Source organism: Rhinolophus ferrumequinum, chromosome 19 (assembly GCF_004115265.2).
Source record: "Rhinolophus ferrumequinum isolate MPI-CBG mRhiFer1 chromosome 19, mRhiFer1_v1.p, whole genome shotgun sequence".
Lineage (NCBI taxonomy): Eukaryota > Metazoa > Chordata > Mammalia > Chiroptera > Rhinolophidae > Rhinolophus > Rhinolophus ferrumequinum.
Window position 1 is genome coordinate 26,830,906 of NC_046302.1, and position 23,942 is coordinate 26,854,847.

Consider the following 23,942-nt stretch of genomic DNA (forward strand, 5'->3'; position numbering starts at 1 on the left):
AAGCATAGGCATATGCAATTCTGACAAAGACATGAACAGAATTTACATTTTTCTCTGCCTTCCAATGTTGAAATTACATCATTCTTGATAAATGTTTATTTTGTGGAATTTGCATGTTTTAGTCATGCTATTTCAAAATAACGATTCAAATATATGTAAAATTCAGGTCTACTCTTATGTTAGCATTTTTATGAGGTAATTGTAGAGTATTCTTAAATTCTCATTGTAAGTAAGGTTACTGTGGAGAGCTCTGTATTGGGAAAAACAAAAATATATTTGGGATACCACTTTTGATCTAATTGTCAGATGTTTTACCTTGCCACAGAAAAATAAGTATTTAATTATTTGAGATTTTCTAAAGGAAGTCTATCTTAAAGCAAACCCATATGATGTAATTGATAGCTAATAGAATTTTTTTTTTTACATTAATTTTTTTTTTTTTATTTTGGGGTTATTCAGATTAACACTATCAGTAACAAATAAGTGAGATTTAAAAATTTTTCCACAGGGTCTTATAGCTACAAAAATTACAGACAAATAAAATTAACTTATCTTTCCTTAAATTTTTTTTTAAACTATCGCTCTGGTACCAAATAGAATTTTTAAAGTTAAGGAGTAGTAATATAATTAAGATTGAGTGAGCTGTAGTTTTTAGTTTTCATGTGATGGTTAAGAACCTGTTTTTCAACTTTTAATTCAAAAACTGCTGTTTTCTTTAAAATGAATTTACCTTCAAACATTTGTCATTCTTACCTAGATATGACACGAAATTTATCACTATGATTGTGGGTTACCCTTAACTGTACTTTCAATTAATGGCTTAATCGTAAGGCACTATAACTCTCAAATTTCATTCTCTGCTATTCCTCTCTGTTGTTTATCAAATATTCCTAAATGATTACAATTGAACTTAATTTTTTATTGAAGTTCAGCTGTTTAAATCTTAAATTTTAAAGGATAATATATGTTGTAACAAACTATTTCAAGTATGTGTAGTGTGTATCAAGATGTGTAGTGTGTTGGTCAAAATATTGAATAATGGAGTATGTTTTGCCTATTGACATGTTAATGTTATACTTTTCAGAACCTTCAGCTAGACGAGGAAACCCAGTATCAAACTGCTGTTGAAGAATCTTTTCAAGTAAACATCTGAAGGCTGTAGCGATCTCTGCATCTTTGTACCTGCAAGTGCCATCTTTCAGGAGAAAACTACGTGAAGTCACCTTTTCAATAACCTGATGTATATATTAATAAAAGTAATTCAGTCTATTGTTTTAGTTTTTAATTAAAGAAATAAAGATGGGCCATCTAAAAATTTCATTCTCTTGATAAGTTAAAAAATGCAAGTTAGGACATTATCTTTAAAAGCATTAAAAGGATTATATTTCATTAATGTAATGGTGAAAGGGAATCCCTGTTGTACTTTATCTTTTTAATATTACATTTTCTTGAATTTTTTCCTTATGTTGCTTTTGAAATTTGGTGCAGTTTCTCCCATTGATGTTATTGCACACAGGTAACATAGTAGCAAGTTCTGAAAGATGTGATTGATATGATCCTAACAAATCTGAGCCAGTCATCAGAGTTGCAGGATGGAGACTTGAAGTGCTAAATGAAGCAATCCAAAGGAAATTTTTTAAAACAGATTCTAGCTGAAGAATTCAACTGTAAGAACATGGTATTTATATACCATTTAGTATTTTTGAAGACTAGTGAGATTTCTTTAATAATCTTAACTGTTTAAAAATGTTCAATGTAAAGATTTGTTTTGTTTTTGCTATTAGAAGGAAATATCAAGAGAAAAATTTATTTCTTTTGCGGGCAGTTTGTAATTTCAGATCTTGTTTGTTTGGCTGACTAAGTTGTAAGCCTAAATTATATGAAGCTGAATTATAGCTCTTTGGCCCCACAAGTTTCAATAGTCAGTATTTCTGATTAGCTAAGATGAAACTTTTATTAGACACTTTCAGTTGGTAATTCAGTTGGATATTCTAACATGTATTTTAATGAGAAGTTTGGTTTCATCTCAGTTGAGACATTCAGTCAAAGCTAAAAGTATGTATATACATACGCTTTTGTGTGTGTGTATATATATATACACACATGCATGCAGTTTGCAGGTTATATACAGAATTTTTATTAAGATTTAAAAAATTGATAAGCAATACGGGATTGAAGTTTTTTCTGATTTGATTAAAATTTTGTATATCATCAAATTTTTAAAAAGTTATAGTCAAATGTTAAAAGTGTTTTAGTTGGCTGCTGTTATACCTTAAAAATTGAGTTTACACACACCCAATTACTGTTTATATGGTGCTCATTTGTTCTCAAAGATACTGCATGACTAAGAAGTAGTGAGACACATTCTACCAGCCACTCTGTTTCACTACTTTTTAGTCAAACTGGTTTGTTAGCATTCGTTAATGAGAATCATAAAATAACATGTACTAGAAGGCCCAAATCATAGAACGAAAGATGGATTAGTTGACATTCCATACTAATATACATTGTTTATGCTTTCTTTAAAATAAATAACTAAAGGAACATAAAAAAATCTCAAGTAGTTTGCTGCTAATATATACATATATTGTATAAAAGGTATATTTTGGTTTTCTTAAAACCCTTGTTGACTTTTCTACAGTGAACATTTTTTTAACTTGATTTAATAAAAATGTTAATTTTGGAAGTGGAGTTTTATAAAAACCTTTTTCAGTCAATCAGTTATTATCACTATTTATGGGTAGTAATAATCACCAAAAAAGCCATACATCTTAATGAACAAATGCCTTTGTTCTGTCATTCAGAAGAGTGATGTTTACCATGTGCTTGAACATTTTCTCTGCAGTTACATGAGTGTAATTGTAAGAATAGCTGTTTAAGGAACTCTTGAAATAGAGACTTTTGAACATAGGTTTTTCCAGTTTAAAGCAATAACTTTAGTACTCTCTTTCAAAGTTAATACTTCCAGTATGTCAAGTTAAACCATTTTGGGGTGTGAGAACTTCTTCAAAGGAAAATTGTAGTAGAGGTCATTTTGATGAAATTGTGTTTTGAAGTTTTGTGGATTAGTTAAATAACATTAATAGTCTTGTGTGTCTTTCATATAAGCTTTTTCATAGGAAAATATTGACTTTATTTGCTATTTAGGAGCTTCTCATTTTGGAAATGTTTAAAATCTCCCACCCTTTTGTCAGTGGATTAGGAATAGGGATAAGGCTTTACAGATTTACAGTTTAAATTCATGAGAAAGTCGTTATTTTTAATATGCTTATAGCTGAGTCAGGATAAAAGAGGGAAACTGTATTGATACTCTGATACCTAAATTTCACAGTACCACTTAGGAAAGCTATTTCCCTCAACAAATTATAGCTTATGTTGTTAAAGTCTTATTTGAGATGTATTGCTTTATTTTTCAATTAAAAGTGGTTTTCTCCTACTTGTGTGTCTAATTAAAATTTTGTCTAGAGGCAAACATAACTTTTAGTTCTCATAACTCACTCTGGAAGACATGTAGGAGATAACCTATTATTTTGCACTTAAAAATGGATAGGAGAAGGCTACCACATGCTGATGCTATGTTGGATTTAACTTTATAAACCTATTTTACGTTTATTTCAAATGTTAATCTATTTTATCAAGTGTTACATGCACCAAGATTTTCAAGCCCTGTTAGCAACCAGGCAGAAAGATAGTTAACTGATTATTAAACACTTTTATACGGAGACGTTACCCTTCAGTAAGATGTAAGGGCTATAAGAATATATTACCAGTATATTACCAAATACAATGTTATATACCTGTTGGGCTTTTCAATAAGCATTACGATCTTTAGTGAATCAACTTCTATAGAAAGCCCTCAGGGCTGCTACTCAAAGAATAAACCCTTTGTGGAGGTGGTGATGTTTTAGCCTCTGTATAACAGGTTTGACCCAGAAACCATGTAAGTACATGTGGTATAAAACTCATAATAGAAATCTGAATGAAGTACTCATTCCATGATACCATTTAGTGTGCAATAGAATTTTCTTATGCTGTACAATTTTGAAAAAAATAGGGACTAGAAATGAGTTGTATTAAGAGATTAAAAGAGGATGCAGGAACCTGAAGAAAATGGATATTACAGGCTGCATCCCCCAACCCCAACAGCAATTGTCCAATCCTGGAGCCGAGAGAGATGACAGTAGCCACACTCATTTGATGAGGAAGATAAATATGTGTATTCCATTGTGTATTTAATTGACACACTGAAATTAAGAAGATAAACACCTGTTTTACATTATGTACTTGATTGACAAACGTGTATTAAACTATATTCCATACAATTTCCTATGTAGTAGGAATTCGTAAAGAGTATAATGGTGGAGATGACTGTTGCAGAATTTAAGCAAGGCAGGGGAGTAAACATGGAGGAGACTGTGGTAATCAGAAGAATTATAGCCGTTCTGTGGAGGCTATGGAGAGGAAGAAAGAATACATGAGATGTGAGGAAGAAAAGTCATCTGTCTAAATGGACAAAATAATGATACATGATACTGAACGTGCACCAAATGAATAGCAACAGTCTGAGTAATGTGAGATCAGAACAAGAAAGTACTAGAATCCTGTAAGTCCCTCACCATCACCACTAACTTCTAGTACTGTTGATTCTTTGCCTGCTTTTATACTTTATATAAATGGAGGCACCCAGTAAAAATTACATCTGGCGACTTGCTCAACATTGTTTTGAGATTTTTATGTCAGTTTTTAGTTTAGTCGACAGCTTACCCACAGCAATTTGTCTTTTGTCCAGAACAGAAGCTACTAAGAAGTAGCTTCTAAAGCAACTTTTTAATAATTGTGAAATTTGTGTTTGATGTATTGCAAGTGGTTCTTTCATGTATGTTGGCACCTGGGGGTGCCAAACCCAGGTAAAAGTTGAAAACTGGCTGGTCTTCCCCTCATAATAACTGAGGAAAGACAGGTGAAGAGTATAATGGCCTTCCACTTCTCTTACCTGATTGCTCGTAAATTATGGATAAGATGTTCTCTTGTCGGCATTTTGTGGACACAGGAGTTTAGTAAGTATGTAAGGACTACCTTTTCTGGGAATAGAGTCTAATGCTACCAATAGAAAATGAAAGAGCTGCAGTAGATAAAGAAGGGAATAAACAGATCTTTGCTGGGATAATGAAAGCATTTGAAATAACCAAGCCTAGTTTGTCTAAACAGTCTGGATTTGACGACATTGTAGGTTGATAACTTGTGTGGTTTGGAACAAATACGTAGCCTCTCTGGGTTATGAAAATTGAAATACAGAAAGTTCTTGAAATAGCCTGTTATCTGAACTACAGTGTATTCAATACAAATCTATCAATTATGTTTATATCTCAGATTTCTTCAGTATCTTTAAAAATTCCTTCCAGGAAAGTCTGGAAAAACATTTCTGTTTTCCTTTTAGAATATAGAACCTAAAGGGTTATTAGTCTTTGCTAGCCTCAGCTTTTGTAGGAAGATCTGAGACGTTATCTTTTTCTCCAAGAAGTACAAGTAGTCCAGACAATGAGAAATTCTAAAAGAGTAATCTATCTTTTAGAATAATCCTTATAAAGAATAGTCAATCGATGATCATACTTTTTGATCAAATGATTGCACATGATTTATTATGAGAAATTTATTTGACTTAAAAAAAAAAGTCTTCTCCTTTCATGAGAACTCAGGATCTACTCTTGATGACTTTGAAATATACCATACAGTAGTATTAATGATAGGTACATTATGACTCATTTTATTTTTTAAATGCTTGTTTCTTAGACAATAATTAACATGAAGAAACTGCTGTCTAGCAGAAAACTTGTTATATTTGCAATGTTAGCAAATCACTTGAATAACATATATGATTATCTAGACTAGTGGTTAGTTTATTTAAGAACTTAAGTTTAAAATAGTTCTGACCTTTTTGCAAAGTTGAGTGTTGAGAATATTACTTTATTCCACCTTTGTTTTTCTGTTTCCGTGTAGAATAATAAAGTCATTACATGACAGTATTTTTAATGAGAACTTCAAAAATATTTCAATGAAAATATTGGCGTCGTTGGGTACTTTTACAGATCTCTCCTCTCTGGCGTAATGGAAGACAGCTGGGTACTTTTATTTGCGTCTGCATTGAATCTGTTACGATTGATTGTTTTGATTGAAGGATAGGAAGGCAATCTAATTGCACACAGATAATGTAGTTGGAAAAAGGAATATATTAACCTGTTTTTAAATGGCTGTGGATATTTGTATAGTATCAAAGAATATTTTGATACTGTACCAAAACTCAACAAATGGTAACTTCTTAAAAGTTGCAGTCTGAAATCAGGTCAAAACTTTTTGTACACTGGTGACAGTAAAATCCATTTGTCTTCCACTTTGGATCTTTTACCCATACGTGATTTTGTAACATTGTGTAATAGTTGGAAGATGGTAGTGTGATTTACTTAGATAATCCAAATATTGACACATTTTTTTAAATCAAATAATCATGTTTGTTAATATCATCACTGATCTTACCACTTTAGAAAGTGGGAAGCTGAGAAGATCACAGCTTTTCCAAAATTCTATTTTTAGAACCTCAAATTTTGTCATTGGCAACAAATGATTTTTTCCCTGAAGTGATGGGCTCATTTCCTCCACACACGCAAGTCTGAATAAACTTAGTTTGTTCATCAGTTGCTCTTTTAAGCAAAAATGGTGGTGCCATAGAAAAAGCTCAAAACTCAGCAATTGCACAAGTACATTTCTTTGAGACAATCATTGCACCTTTTTGTGCAGGAAAGTGCTTTGTGCATATTACCTATTATACAGGATTTTAAAAATTCTTGTACTTAAGCATTGTTAAATGTTAAAACAAAAGATTTCACTGTTTGAGTAAAGGTATTCACTTGTTGAGATGAGCATCAGAGTGAACCTGCCCCAGCCAATCTTCTGCATCTGCACCATAACGGTTTTGAGTTTTGCATTTTTGAACCCTATTTTCTTAACTGGTTCTTCATTTTTTTATTTTCAATTTTATTATCAATATCCATTTCAATTTTTTTTATTCTTAATCACATTTCGTGCCTATTTTTAAAGGATATATATATATATATATATATATATATATATATCATATACTGCATTAATTTGAGTGTGGTTTATTATAGATCTATGCTCCATTCAGATCTACTGACTAATCATTTACTCATTCATTTACCTTTTTTAGTATTCACTCCAAAGGACAAGATTTCAATCGCCTCCCCCCAAATACTAAATAAATGCCAATTTAATTTCAAGGAAAACTTGATTAACATTTTTTGTGCACAATTATATCTTAGTTTTTTTCCTCTTTAACGACTGACCTTGCTTTGGCTTATAACCCAGTGAACTTCACAGGGATCTACCATCTTTCTCTAAAGGATTTACCCTTAGACCCTCACGTGTGCTTCAGGAAAATCTCTCATGATCACTTCAGGGCTTTCAAATGGGGGAAACCAGCCCAACAGTGAATGAAATTACCCAGAAGCCTAAGTTCTTTTGACAAAGATTTAATAATATATTTCTTATGTCTCCCTGAGAGCAGCTGGGTGCCCAGGAAGGAATTTTGTCAAAATGGGGAAAAGACATTTGAACGCAGTGTTAAAGTCAGTGACTCATGTAGTTCATAGTCTTTCTGTTTATAGAAGCTTAAAGAGAATTTGGATGAATTGCTCATGGTCACAATAGCCAGTGAGCAGCAGAAGCAGAAAGTGAACACAGTCATTTTACTCCTGATCCTGTGACAATTGTATTTTACTCAATTGTAGAACTGAATTTCGCTTCAAAATCTAGTTCTCTATAGTCTTTTTGCTAATCGCCTCTTCTGTTCATGTGCCTTCTGGCTTTAAGCTATAAAAAATTCCAGGCATAGATAGGGTACTGAGATTCATAACATTGTCTCTAAGGTTTAAAAAGAAAGGGGTATGTGTTCTCAGTTATAGAAGTTATAACTGCCCAATGGAGAAATTGAAAAGCAATGAAAAGCATCTAAACACACATATAAACTTGCCATCTAATGTAATGATTAAAATTTTGGTTTATGACAATGCTTTATATATATTTATGTGTTTAACTTTTTGTAGGTTTTACTAAGATGGGTATGTTTTGTAGCCTATGTTTTGTTTAACTATCATTTTCAAATGTTGAAGATTCTATGATATTTTTAATAGTTTCATGCATTCCAGTGTATAGCTGTCTTATTTTGCATATTCAGATTGCTTTCTATTTCTTAAAATTATGTCTGTGATGATATTCTATTCAATCTTGCCTTTTGCTACCTTGCAACCAATCTGGAAACCAAACAACCAAGCTTATTAGAATTGTGTCTAAGTGAATAATAAACAAGCTCTGATTGAAGGGATGTGGATTTCTCCAAAAGTAATGTAAATTTAAGTTCACGGAATTTTTGAATGTCATAATAATTAATAGAGCTCTAAGTTATTCCACCTTAGGTTTGAAACCAGGTCCCATCATTTATTAGCTATCACCTTGGGTAAATCATTTAGTTTGCATAATGCAATCTGTTCCTTCTTTGTAAGTGAGATTAGCAATGCCCTACTTCATAGAGTCAATGTCAAGATGAAGACAATGCCTGATAAGTAGCAAGCACTTGGTTTCAGCCATTTAAAAAAAATATTTCTTTTCTCCTGAAAAAAACAGGCTGGAGTCACTATTTATTTCAGCTTTTGTAAATACCTATTTATTCATCTTTGTGTTATAGTTACAATTGTATCTAAAAATAAAATACATCTTAAAAAATGTACCCTGTGTACATGGTGAAAACCACTGGTTTCTAAATGGTTGAGAATGTGTGGATCCACAGCAGGAAAAATTGTTTTATAAAAGAAACTAACTGGGCAACTGGTGAAATTTGAATGCTGACTATATATTAGATAATAGTATTATAACACTAAAATTTTCTTAAATTGGTAGTTGTTTTGTGGATACGTATGTATAGTTTTACAAGAAATTGCCAAACTGTTTTCTAGATTGGTTGTACATTTTATCAGCAATGTATGAGGAATCCAGTTTCTCTGCATCCTCACCAGGATTTGATAGTTTGATTTTTTATTTTATTTTAGCCATTCAATAGGTATCTAATCATATATTATTGTGGTTTTAATTCATATTTCTCTAATGGTTAATGCTGTTGAACAACTTTTAATGTACGTACTTATTTGCCATGAAATGGCAAATCATTTTGAAATATCTGTTCATATCTTTTGCCCATTTTCTAATTGGGTTATTTGTTTCTCTACTGTTGAGTTTAGAGAATTCTTTATACATTTTAGATCCAAGTCCTATGTCAGATCTATGGTTTTCGATATTTTCTCCCAGTCTGTAGTTTCTCTTTCTTTCTTAAAGGGGTCTTTCACAGAGGTAAAAGTTTTTTAATTTTGATGAAGTCCAATTTATCGATATGTTTCTTTTATAGGTTATACTTTTGCTGTTTTATGTAGGAACTCCTCACCTAGACCTATGTCTTGCAGATTTTTTAAAAGATTTCTCCTTAAAGTTTTTCATAATTTTACATTTTACACTTAAATCTATACTCCATTAATTTTTGTTTAAGGTGTGAGGTTTAGACTGAGTATTTGTTGTTGTTTGTTTGTTTTTTGCCTATGGATATCGAATTGCTCCAGCCTCATTTATTGAAAAGATTCTCCAACTTGGGTGGGCTTTTTTTTTTTTTTTTAACTATTTTTATTAGGAAAAAGAGTATAAATTGTGTCCTGCCTTTTGAAATTTAAGACCAAACTGTCTTCAGTTAACAAGCTACGGCACTCCAGCAGTTTATGCAGATTACAGGGGAGATGATGGCTTAGCAAAAAGAAAATAGTGATTAAGTCTGTGAGCCTACTGCTTATATGTGTGATGTGGCCTAAGATGATGATAAGGGAGGAAGTTGATGTGAGGTTTGTGAAAGTTATAATACAGGAAAGGGCACATTTATTGTATAACAGTTTTGAATTGGGTTTGAGACATCATATCATTTAATCCAGTGATGGAAATGTACACATGAACTCAATGTAGCTTGTGTCTTGGTTATTCTAGACCTGAAACTTTCTACTTTACTCGTCTCTCCTCTTGCCTTTATCATTCCTCAAGGATTATTTGCAGTAGTTCTTTGATAAATTGCAAATTTAAAGGTGATTATTGCCATAATCATCATAGATTGATATTCAACCCACTTTGGGAATATGACAGGGTGGGGTTCTCCTTGGCTGTACATCTTGGGTTATCTGTGAACCCAGATCCAAAAACAATACTGAGGTGAATGATGCCAGAGGGCAGTTAATGTGTAGTCAGTTCAAAAACGCTGAGACAAGAGGGAAGAGAGAAACTGCAGTGAACTGGTTGGAGGATGGAGATGCTGGTCAACACAGGCAGACACCGAGCAGGAAAAGAAGGAATAAAACATGAGTACGTTGGAACACAGGCATCCCTTTCATTCTTTTCATGCTGCCTGCAGATTGGATATGAAGCCTTAATATGGGAGGTTCTCAGCAAACAGTTATCATTGTCATGGGGTTGTCACTCTCATCCTTATCATACTGGGATGTGATTTATCTGAACCTAGAGATATGAATTTATCTGATGCAGCTGTTTAGTTCTATTCATGCATCTCGAGATTCGATTCTATATTAACTATGTTTATGCCACTCTTTCTAGTTAAGTGTTATTTTCCTGAGTAGGAAAAATGGAAGTCAGGGTTTGTATCCTAAGAACCTTAATGCTGAAGCGTTCCTTATTTCCTAGATGGAGGTGTCACAGCTACTTAGTACTTGCTTTATTTTATTGTGTTGAAATGGTATTTTTTTCTTGGCAGGTGGGGCACTCTGCTTTCTTGTTCTCCTTAGATTCCTTTTCTAGTCCTCCTCCTTTGCTGGTTCTTCAAGTAGGCATTTAAATGTTAGACTTCTTCAGTGCTCAGTCTTATCCCCATCAAGGGTTATCATCCTTGTACACCGGTGATCATATTCATACAGGTTTCAAGTACCATCTTTACGTTAATCAATCTCAGGTTTTCATCTGCACCTCTCCTCTGAGCACCAGACCTGCATATCCAACTATTTGCTCAGCATCTTGTTGTCTTGCAGTCCTCTCAAACTCATGATAGCTAAGGCCAAACCTACCTTTTCCTCACACCTAGTTCTCCGTATGCCAAAACTCAGAATCATAGTACCTTCCCACACTTGTTTAAGCCAGAGAAGCCTTGGAGTCATCCTTGGCACTTCTCTTTTCCTTACCCCACGTACCCAGATCATTATCATCTTGTTTATTTTATCTCCTAAATATTTCTTAAACCTCTTTGCTTTCCTTCCTGTTTACTGTCATGCCAACTACCCAAAGATATTTTCCCTATTTTTGGACTTACATCAGTCTCCCTGAATCTGCCTTTGTGTCTCTTAGTATAATCTCCTTGAATTTCTCATCATTTTCTGGTTAAAATCATCCAATGACTTTCATTGTTGTCATGCAACAAAAGTTCTTCACTTGGCCTACAGACCCACATGGTTTGCTTCTGGCTCAGCTTCCCAGCCTCACCTAGCACCACTGTCCTTTCTGGAGACCAGTGCAGTATGACCACAAATTGCATTCTTCCAAAGTTGCCATACCCTCTTCCCATCAGAGAGTCTTCACACATGCTGTTTCCTCCACATAGGACACCTCCACCGTCACCCCCTTCCCCGTCTGGCTATGTCTGATCTGTTCATCTGAGAGCTCACTTCTCACCTTATTTGCACCTGACGGCTCTTTCTTGGTCACATCTTGCTATATGCTTGGAAATTTTTGAGTCTTGTGACTATGCTATTCACTTGGTATTATTGCCCAGCGCCTAACGTGGTGGGCAATCGATAAGTGTTTGTTGAACTGTTTTGTGGCAGTAAGGAGAAATGGTATTGGTTCTCTCTTCACTCAGCTACTAAGACGTTGAGCTGGATAGTCCACGCGGCCTTTAACAAATTGGGTTCATTTTTGGTGATTATTAAGCTGTATGATCAATGAAAACTAACAGGTAGGTAATATCCAGAAAAACTATAGAAAGCATTTCAGAAAAGAAACTTGAGAAAAACACCTGAAGGTTTAAAAAGGGAAGATAAAGCATGGATTATAAATTAGGAGAAGGTGAAGAGGAGAATCATGAAAGAGTAGTTAATATATCACCCTTATATTTATTAAGCACTCTATATAATTTTAACGTACCCATTGAGCCCATTGTTTTGATTGATTCTCACAATGGGGATGTAGACAGGGAAAATACCACTCCCATGTTACAGGAGTCTGAGTTGAGGTAGATGAGGTAAGGTGACTGATCCAAGCTTAAATACCAGCTGGACAGTAGGTAGATCCCGGACTAGACACTCGTCGCTAGTTCTTAATCCAATGCTCTTTCCAACACACTGGCTATCCACAAAAGGGAAACTTACTCATGAGTTTGGCTGTCAGGCAGAGACACCAATGAGCTCCGTATTCCCCTTCTTCTACCTTCCTCTTCTACCTTCTACCTTCTTCTACAGTGTCTGGGTCTCCCCTCCAAAGAGACCTTCTGGATCCAGGTCTCTGGAGTTATCTGTTATCCACCGAGGCCCGAGGTGGTGCTTTTGACGTGCTCTCCCTGTATTTATCTCCCAAGACTGAGACTCAGGGACTCTGGCTTATTGAACTTACTTAATAAGTGATTTATATTTAATGAGTGGTTAGCGTATGCCAGGAGCTGTGCTATCCCCTGGACAAACAATGTTGAGCAGGAAGACATAGCCCCTGCCCATATGACGTTTTACAGTTGTGAGTGAGGGACAAACATTAAGTATTCATGCATGCAGATACACACGCATACATACACACACATGATTGTAAAATTGCAACTGTGATCATTTCTGCAGAGGAGAGTTACATGATGCTATGAGAGCACAAAATAGCAGGATTCGATTAGGTCACAGGTCACAGAAAAGATCCCAGGTGAAACCTTATCTGAAGGAGAAGTAGGCATTAACCACATAAAACGGGTAAAGAAGCAAACCTGTTCCAATCTTTTCCAGCATTGCAAACTTCTTTCGAACTTCAAAAAATTTCTCAGACCTTTACAGGATGAGTCACTGATTTTTGTGATTGAGAAAAGATACAGTGCTGTTTGTTAATACAGTAATGGCTCTAAATGGATTTACAATTTATTAACCACTCAACATTTATATACATTTAAACCATATCTCTTATTTTCATCGGATATTATGTATTGACTAGGGTTTCTGGGCGGGAATTACTACCCGTTCTACCAACCACCTGGGTTCAAGGAGCTGATTTTCCCGATTTCCCGACCAACTTTTCTCGGGATTTGGGAACGGAAAAGCGAAAAAAATTCCTGAGAACAGGCAGGAATTCCCGCCTGGAAACCCTAGATTGACTACAGGGACAACATGCTACAATGTGTGGCCTGTTTCTACTCTCTTGAACTCCTTAACATTTGGTGCCTATGGGTTGTCTGTTTCTGAGCTAATTTGTGGGCATTGACCATCCGGAGAAGAGAAAGCAGGACGTTTCCTCTCCTCTTTTTGTTTCTCCCCTACTGGGTACATGTATTTTTCAGTGATTTCTTGGAGACGTCAGCGTCAACCAGTCTCCAGTCCAATTTCAAGGGATGCATGGGCTGTGAAAGACTTAGTGTTATTTTAGAATAAGTAATCTTGAAATGGGAACATTATATTAAGGAAAGGAAGAGCAAACATTGGCTATTGCAGTGGTTGGTCAAACTGTATCTCAGGAATACCCTATGGTTCAGTGTAAGATTTTGTTCAAAAAAAAAAAAAAAAGTTCTCCTAAGAATATTGAAACATTCTGTTAAAAGCCAGATCCTGGAGTGCTGCTTGGGCTGGTGAAACTCTGGGAATAAAGTCGCAGAGTGGTGGAGTGTGTGTTTCCCACCCAAACAGAGCGGCTCTCACTTCTGCCTACAATGTCTAACCTCCCCCCAACCTTGAGCCCTGGACCTTCTGGCTTAAGCCTCAGCCTCTGCTCTTCCGTGAAGACATCACTGACCTTTTCAGAGACCCCAGGGCTCTTTCCAAGGCCCCCAATATACAAAGATCCCCAATGTAACGGGACTGCATTACAATTGTCCTGTGGTCCTGTATGTTTCCTCACAAGGCTGGGAGATCCTCAGGGTAACGGCTAATAGGTAGGTGCTCGATAAATGCTTGTGAAGGGAATTTGTTACTGCTCGTGGAACTGGGGTTATAACATAAAAATTACATGGTAACTTGGGAGAAAACTATCATTATGCCTAACTCCAAAGTAATGTGTAACCCTACCATGATTTTAATTTAAGCTCCTGGGACCTTTATTATATAGAAAGTAGTTGTAATCCGTTTCCATGAGTCTATGACAGGAAAACCGGCAGCTCTGGGGGAAGGAAGCACATAGTTCTCCTCTTTACCTGTCACATGAGTAACATGTTGCTCCTAAGTGCCCGGCGGAGTTAGTGGTAGTGATGGAAATGCGGAAGGGATGAGGAATGGCATCGGATTACAAACGTAGCGAGGCCCGCGACTCATTCACGAGGCTGGTTAAAGCACATACGTGTCTCAGCCACAAGGGGGCATCTTAGAACTATGCTATTACGGAGAGATCATTCAAAGAGCAAACTGTTTGGACTATGGCCAGAATGGAAAACAGAGCCGGTAATATGGGGCGAATCGAACCGGGAAAGGGAGAAAAAGACGGAGACTTGCAGCACTTGCTGTGCGCATCTTTAAAATTTTGTTTCCCATGGAAAAAAGGACAGGCACACAATGTACACACTCATACACAGCAACACCTCATCAAATGCACGCTTGTGTCACTCAGGAAGCCCCACATTGAGTCTGACGTTTCAAGCATGAGTTGGCAGTTTCCTCGGGTGGGCCTGACTTCCTTTGTACCGCGCACAGTGTGCTTTTTTAATAGGCTATTTAAGCACTTCCTTGGGGGGTGGGGGTGGGTAATTTTACTTTGTTTGGTTGTCACCTGACGGATTTACTTTGGAACCTAACCGTCTTATTAAATGCTACTTTACTCTGCTTATAAAAATATACATATATACACGTATACGTTATATATAACATATTTTATATATTATAAAAACGTAATACATACTGATAAATCAGGGAACCAGTGCTTTCCATCATGCCTCGAATACAGTAGGTGCTCCATGTGTGCTTGCTGAACCGGACTGAAAGGAAACAGAGATAAAGTATCCAGGAAAAGAAAGGGGCAGACTTAGCAGCAGAGCAAAAATTCAACATAGAGTGGGGAGTCATAGGGAGTCATAGACTATTTAACACAGTGTAGGAGGGCAAAAAGTCACAAGGGAGCAAGAACGCCGACTTCTCTCCCCCTTCTTGGAATAAACTTGCTGTGTCCAGAGATCAGTGAAACTCAGGATCCCGCCTCCAATTTTGATTCAAACTATCACCATGTCCTCGTCCTTCTGGTGATTTGAATACCAAGCCTTCTAACTTGATTGTGAAACACTGGGAAAAATAAGGGTATCGTGGAGGCGATTGCGAGAAGGCAAAGTTTATGAGAACAAACATGCTGTTTGAACTCTCATTTTTCCAGTACCTTGTATACAGTAGGAATTTAATAAAGACTGATTACAAATCCAGCCTGCCCTCCAAAAGTCCAAAAGGTAATCACTGAAACACGTGAATGTAGCGAATTACTGTAGTAATTAAAAGGAAATGTTATTTATAGTAAACCATTTATATACTACATAAAATATAGTTTTTGTGAAGTATCTAAGAAGCCAAAATTACATTTTAGCAAAATCACCTTTTCTCAGACCCACACTAAGCTAAAAACTATGAATATAGGGCAAAGGGTACTGTATCATCCTGCTTTAAAAAAACTTATAACTTAGTGGGAAAAGATTGCATGTCGGTAAAATGAGTTCAACGATATACGGCAAAAATAAATTCTGTAGAATTTCCCAGGAGGGAGAGATCTTTTTGTTGAGGTTAAGGAGGAGGCTGACATTGACCTGGTCCTTGGAAGGTGAGCCGTACCTAGATAAAAACAGGAGGTGGAAGCATTCTTGGAGCGCAGTGCCAGGAAACAGACTCAGAAAGGTGTAGTCAGGAAAGTGTGCTGGGAGGAGAGTGGACAGACCAAAAGTTCATGGAGGGTGTGGTGGGAGATAAGACTGAGCTGCAGATGGTACGGAGCGTGAGGACTCCTGGGAGCCAAGCTCAGAGTCTGTTCTTTACCCCAGAGACACGAAGGTCTCTGCAGATTATGCAGTGTGTGTTGGCTTGGGTATGATGAGAGATTTAGACGGTGTTTTATTTTGTTTTCAAAACAAAAAACACCATGAAATACAATCTGTAGCTATGATGCATAAATAAATGTTCAAACAATAGATTTATCACCTGTACACGAAGTGATGAATGCATAAATACAATGTGGCATATTCATACAATGAAATATTATTTGCCAATAAAAATAAATGAAGTTCTGATCCATGCTACGACATGATAGACTTTGAAAATATTATACTAATTTAAAGAAGCCAGACACAAAAGACCACATACTGTATGATTCCATTTACATGGAAATTCCAGAATGAGCAAATCCAGAGAGACAGAAAAGAAATTAAGGTTACCAAGGATTTGGGGAGATTGTGCAGAAGTGGAGAGTGACAAAAGGTACAGGGTTTCTTTTGGGGGTGATGAAATATTCTAAAGCTGATTGTGGTATGGTTAGACAAGTCTGTAAATATACTAAAGCCATTGACTTCTATACTTCAAAAGGGTGAACTATATCTCAATAAGACATTTCCAAAAGAAACTACCCCCCCTGCAATATCGTAGTACCCACTGGAAAGGACTTCAAGATGGCATCTAACGTATTTGGTCAATTAGATGTAGCTCATCAACTAATTCATTGAGCACCTATCACATGCTAACATTTGGATATGATGTTGTGAGAGCTCTGACGAAGGGCACTCAGCTCAAGCTGGATCAGAGAGAGTTCCCCGGGGGAGACAGTGCGGAAGCCAAGTTGAATGGTAATCAGGCATTAGCATGGAGGTCTTCAACAGTGTGAGTGATGTTGTTTGGGGGAAAGTTGTGCAGGGAAGTCACAAAGGCTTGGTATGATTGGTATAAAAAGTACCAGATTGAAGGGGCAGGAGATACAGCTAAAGATGTAAACATAGCGTGGAAGTACCATGCTGCATAGACTGGACTTTATGCTGTAGCTTCTGGGACGCCACTGAAGTGTTTACCCCAGAAACTGACATAGTCGTAGTGTTTGTGTTTTGAACAGCTATCTCTGTACATGGGGAAGAGAGATTCAAAGGGGGTTATGTTGACAGAAGGGGCCAGGCAGGAGACCAAAACCTGGAAGAAAGAGATGCTTGAGAGTCCGAAACGGGGGGGAGTGGTAGGGATCATGGGTGGGGAGGAGAGAAAGTGTTCCCAAAATGTTGAGGAGGAGAAATGAGCCAAACTTGATTTGGCTCGGGTGTGAGTATAAAGGAGAGGAGGAGATCGAAAACTGGTATTCTGGTTGATGTGCTGAGGTAGAAGGAGGAACTCTTAACGGTGATAAGCCTGCAGGAGACAGAGTTGCCCTGGGAGAAGCAGAATGAGCTGAGTTCTAGGTCTGTTGATTTTGAGAGATGTCCAGCAGGAATTGCTGAATTTTGAATCTGAAGCTTAAGGATAGGCGGTCATTGAAACCGTGAGAGCAGATTAAATCACCCAGACTAACATATAATAATATTGATTGGTTGATAACGTTGATTACATACCTCCTCTGTGTTTATGTGTATTACTTAATCTTCTCCCCCCAAATCTATTCAGTTGACACTCTTACCCCGTTTATGTAGAAATTAGAGATTTGAAATAAGAGAGTTTCCACAATCTTTTCACCGTCATCTACCTACCTGCCCTGTGTACTTGGTCTACTACGAATGAAAGTGAGTTTTTTCAGAGTGCCATCTCCCCACTTGTGTACTAGATCTCATCCTGGCTACCTACTAATTGTTTCAACAATTGTCCCCTCTCTCTGTCCATGATAAAAAAATTTCCTTCCTACTGGATCATTCTTATCAGCCTATATTCTGATATTCTTTCTTCCGGTGCAAACAAAACCAAAACCAAAATTCTCTCTTGATCCCATTCTGCCTTCTAACTCACATCCCATTTTTTTGTTCTTCCTTTTACATCTCCAAAGAGTTGTCTGTACTCATTGTCTCTAACTTCCCTATTCCACTCTTGTTTGACTCACTCCAGCTTGGCTTTTATTGCTTCTAGTCTGCCAAGATTGTTCTTAACAAGGTGGCCAAAAACCTCCACTTGGCTAAACGCAGCCATCAGCTCTCAGCTCTCATCTTATTTGATCTACCTGCAGCATCTGACTCAGTTGATCACCTGCTCCTTTTCGCCACTTGCTTTGGAGGCTACCACGCTCTCTTGGTTCTTCTCTTGCCTCCCTGGTCACTCCTTACTTTCTCTTGCTTATTCCTCCTCATATCCCTGAGCTCATTTTAGCATTCCTGATTGCCTATATATGTGACTGTTCTTCAAACTCTTGTGGAAATGGTTCTTACATCTTAGGCTTCTGTATTAATAAATTAACTAAAATCTTTAATATGTATACATATGTAGTTGCATAATTTTACTTTATGGAAAATTATACCTTAGCAGTATTGTGTCTTAACAGACTATATGGGAATTGTGATAAAAGCAGAATTCATTTGCCTTCAATCTTTAATGGAATTAATTTATAGAAGTCATATATGCTTATCAAGTAATTATACAGAAGCCCACAGGCTTAGAGATCTTAAACCCTGGAACAATCATGATGTCCAACCCCTTACTTTAAAATAAAAACAATAAAGCTAATGTTAAAGAAAACTTTTCAGGTTTTTTTTTAGTCACAAGGACAACTTAGTTATGCGCAGATACCAAAGTTTTACGACAGTCTCGCATGCAAAGGAAGAGGACTTAGGAGGCTAATTCAAAGGTTTATTCTCAGTAGGGGTATTTTATAGGAAAAGAGAACGTTTTTTATAATCCTTGTAAGTTCAAGTCCATAAATAAGATCAGGTTGGCAGCAGGCAGAGAGCACTCAAATGGCTAGATAGAGAACGAGATTCCTTGAACTAATTTTAGTCGCATTAAACATCATCAGTAAAGGGCTTATGTATTTTATCAGGAATGCTAGTTTCTTCCCAGGAAGACGTTCTTTCCAAGTCCAGATTCAGGACAGTGTTTTGTTTACACTAGTCTTAGAGTTCAGTGTAAGTATAAGAAAGTACATGAAAGTTCTGAATTTTCCTTGGCTTCTTTGGTGCTTTCAAATACACCTATCAAATTTCAAATACTTTTAAAGATTTTCTCTTTCAGGTCCCCAAGCAAACACTCGTCCGTCCAACTAACTAAAAGGTCCACAATTAAACAAACAAACAAAAAGCCCTTTTCTTGCTCCTGTGCTTCAGTTCCTTTCTTCAGAGTGGACTCTTACTGTCAGTTTCTTCTGTATTTCTTGTACATGTTCTGGGCACAGAGAAGAAGGCTCATCTGAAATCTTTATTTATCTTTCTCCTTCTCAACTCTAGAGATGACCCCCTGCCGCCCTACCACAGGTGAATGCCCAACGAGATCCAGATGGAGGAAGAACAGGTCGGACAATTTCTCCCCACAGTGTGGCTTGCTACTACTCAAAGTGAAAAAGATGGGCTTATCTGGCTCTTTTTTTTTTTTCCCTTCAGGAAACCAGCCACACAGCATTTTCTGGTGGAGCGAGAGGAAAAACCAAGAGAGATGACTTGAGAATCCCCACTTGCACAGGACATGGCACCCTCCATTAGAGACTCAGAGATCTGGGCAGAGGAAAGTCCCGCTAACCTCTCAGGAAGCCTGAAACGGCCATTTGCAAAGAGCTGAAGGAACATTAAGACTGGGGCTCTTTTATCTTTCTCAGAAGGTGAGGTGCAGGGCAGGCAGGGGAGTGAGGGTGAAGGGAGGGACGCGGGAGGATGGGGAAGCCCATAAGAGGAAGGGAAAAGGGATGTGGTTGGGAGTCTTCCCAGAACCTATGTAACCTCTGAGGCTGTTCTCACGGGAGCCCAAAGGACACGGTATAACTTCAGGTCAGCGCGGATTTGAGACTTTTGAAGGCCTGGGATCACCCTCTCATTTGGAACTCCAATCCCACATGCTTTCAAAATACTAGAATGTACTGATTTTCCACATTATCTAAATATGTTCCCCCCCCCATAAAATATCGGGTGTATTTTTATAATTCTGCGTTTGAAATAGATGGCTGTAAGTCACTTTAATTTTTTTATTGCCTTGCTTCATAATCATGTTTACTTGAGATTTCTTGCAAAGTGAGAAAATCTGATCTGTAGATTTTTTTTCAAATGCGAACATATTGATGAATAGTAAATGTAATGACAGATGAGTTTTACATACGAGATTTGGTACAAGATTTAATTAGACATTTATTAATTGCACATCTGTAGCTTTATTTTTAGTTTACAGCAAAATCTGCCCCCCCCCCCCGCCCCCAGGTCTGTCTCCAGCATTTGTGCAGACAGCATTGTTCAAGCTCATTGGCCCTACGCCCTGTTTCTATGGTGCCTAATGGAGAAAACAGCTCTCAGTCCTCTGGCTTGAAGATTAGAGCTGCTTTCTGGAACTGTTGTGAAAAATTGCCTATTCCTTCATGAGAATTCAGTATGATGTCCATCCAGGGAAGATGGGGTACAATGGAAAGAGGCAGCTCTTCCCCTAACATTTTGGGGCCACGGGCCCCTTTGTTAGTCTGGTGAAGCTCGTGGATCCTCCTCAGAATAAAGTTTTAATGCACAAAATAAAATAGGTAGAGTTAAAAAAGAAATCAATTGCACTGAAATACAGTTAGCAAAAAGACTAAATTTGTGATATAGTAATACATGTGTGTATTAATGTATTACATGACAAGGTCTAGCTGTGGGCCAAATAACTACCATAATTCAAAGCAGCAATGAGTATAAACAATATTTTGAGATATCGACACTTAACTGGGCTCTGATATGAAAATATTTGTTGTTTCTCTGGGTGGCAGTCATAGATTCTGACACTACTATTAGGGTTTGTGGCTTATTTTTGCAATGGAAATAAATGCTACATTTTAATTAGAGGTTGATGAAATTGAGCTGTAACTATTTTCCCCACTGAATTCACAGAACCCCTGCGTTCTACCCATGGTTGTGAACCTCAGCTTAAGATCAATGGAGGGTGAAGCATGCTCGACTTTCAGGAATTATTACGTGTGGGGATTACAGATACCAACTGACTCTCAAGCCTGAAAGATGTTAAGGCTGAGTCTCTGGATCTCTCCACCCAGAACCACTGCCCCCAACTCTCCTGATGTAGTGTCAGTCAGACAGAAAGGAAGTGCCCTTCAGTATTTGAGATCTTCAAAGTGATTTCCAATGTCCAGTTCAAGTCCAGTGCTATGACTCCGAATTGTGCTTTCCATTCTCTGGGCAAATGACCTCCAGATAGCTCTCCTGAGGTACCCTACTTTAAAAGATTTTAATTTCCTCCTAAAATTTATCTCATCTTTAACTCTCAAGTTCACATTTCAGACCATACCACCACTAACTTACCTTCTCATCCATCCATCCACTTAAACATACATTTAATAATGACGCCATGCTGTAAAGGTATCTTCTTTGTTCATAATCTCATATTGGGAAATTTCTACATTAGTGCAAAGGATCATATCTATGATAGAGCCATCCTCAGAAGTTTCTAAGATAATTAAATCGTTTCACATAAGGCCAATCTGTGAAATATGCAGGTTATTCTTGGCTTCTAGTCCTCAGACCTGAAGTGTCTAATTCTTGATAGTAAAATTCGCCAGTCTACATGTAAGATGACACTTGTTTCCATGATTGCTCATTATCCTTTTTTCCCTTTCTCCTTTCTCGAATGAAGGTGGGTCAGCGACCTGTCTGCTTTGTAAGAAAACAATAATGACTCAATCTGCTGTGTCTGTGAGGCGTTCCTTCATGTTCTAGGCCTACGCATAACCCTTCAGAACTCTCATCTGGGTCGCCAGCTCCACGGAAACACTGAGCAGTGGCTTAAATTATGACACTTGAATTGTAACGCTTGAAGCAAATGTTGTTTCTTCCCTTTTGCAATGAATCACATCTCCCCTAGTCCATGCACACCTTGCCCTTCTGGCCACACAGAGTAAACTCAGCAACTGGAGGGCCCAGCACCCGCAGCAGCACCTGCCAAAGGAGAAGTCCTTGGTCATAGAACAGCTGAGCATTAGTTTTGTATATCCCGAGGTCCCCACAATGTATGGGTGAGGGATCCTCTGCTCCTGCGCCTCACCACTGTGGTGGGGTTCTGAAAATCTGGTGCTCATGACACTATTGCCCTGACTCTCTTCCCCATCTAAGGGCATAGGCTGCGCAGTTCAGAATGGTGAGGCTCCATCTCTCTCTCGTAGTTCATCAGGCATTTTGGTGACCAGTAAACCTTGTCCAAACCAGGCTCTCTGTTGTCTAGTCCACTTGGGCTGGCCCAAGAGTCCATTTTCTCTTTTCAATTGGCCTCCTAAATCCAGATAGAGACTATATGCAAGCATTTCACTGCTTGATCTTGGCAGTTCACACAGACCTTTTTTTTTTTTATATAACACTGATCACATTGAGTCCTTACGGTTTATTTCAATGCCAAGTTGTCTTGATATAAATTTTCCAAAAGACAAATGAATGATGTCACAAATCATACATAGGTAAAGGATTCAAAATGCAAGATAGACCCATGGATTTTAATATTACAGAGTATGACAAGTTCATTGATGTGGCTTAAGAAACTACAGCTTGTCGAATTTAGGTGTAGTATTTAAGAAGAACACCCACAATAATCTAAAAAGGCTGTTAAAATACTCCTGTTTTTTTCAAATACATTTCTGTTTGAGGCTGAATTTTCTTCATATACTTTAATTGTGGCAACATATTGCAATGGGTTGAAAGCAGCAGCAGATCTGAGAATCCAGCTATTTTCGGTTAAGCCAGACGTTAAGAGATTTGCCAAAATGTAAAACAATGCCACTCTTCACACTATTTTTGTTTTTGAATATGTACTTATTTTTCATTAATATATTATTTGTGTTAACGTACAATTTCAAATTGGCATTTTTATTTTTATTTACTTTATTAGTTTCAAGTGTAGAAAATAACATAATGATTAGACATTTACACCCCTCACAAAGTGTACAACCCATCTGAGATCGTACGTAGCTATTGCAATACCGTTGACTATATTCCCTTCAAATTGGCATTTTTAAACGAATTAATAAATATTTAAAATTTTTCTCAGTTTTAATTTCTAGGCAAGTCATTATTGATAGAGAACTCAAAATAATATGTCTTTGGGGATCTTCAGTCATTTTTCATAATGAAATGGGGTCGCAAGACACAAGAGTTTGGGGACTGCTATGGAGGAATGCACAGGTGACAGGAAGGAACAGGAGCCAAACACATACAGCAGAATGCTTAGGAGACCTTTCCTGGTCACAGCTGACAACAAAGGAATGAATCATACATCCCATCACACATCCGATCTTTTCTTTCTCAATAATTCTTGTGGTTAAAGTGGCCCAGGCTGAGGGTGACTGTGAGTTAAAAGCTGGAGCCCAGAAAAACAGAAGGAAGAAAAAAGACTATGTATAGTATCTTTGTCTACAGCCAGGAGTGTAGCTGACTGTCAAGACAATTGTGTTAAGTGGCAACAATAGCCACCTCCTGTGTGACCAGTAGCTACCCCATAAATAGATGATTATGAAGAGTCTGTCATTATGAAGAGTCTGACAAATAGAAGTAAAAAGGTAACTGTGATGGTTCATTTTAT

General features: G+C 37.2%; 1 protein-coding gene across 1 annotated transcript in view; it reads left to right on the forward strand.

The window, feature by feature from the left end:
- The window catches only part of RNF138 (ring finger protein 138), a 39,448-nt gene extending 30,778 nt beyond the window's left edge, over positions 1 to 8,670 (forward strand). The window contains exon 7 of the mRNA XM_033087478.1: positions 1,085 to 8,670. Coding sequence (XP_032943369.1) covers positions 1,085 to 1,153 — 69 coding nt within the window. The 3' untranslated portion in view covers positions 1,154 to 8,670. The remainder of the gene's footprint in view (positions 1 to 1,084) is intronic.
- The last annotated feature ends 15,272 nt before the right edge of the window (positions 8,671 to 23,942 follow it).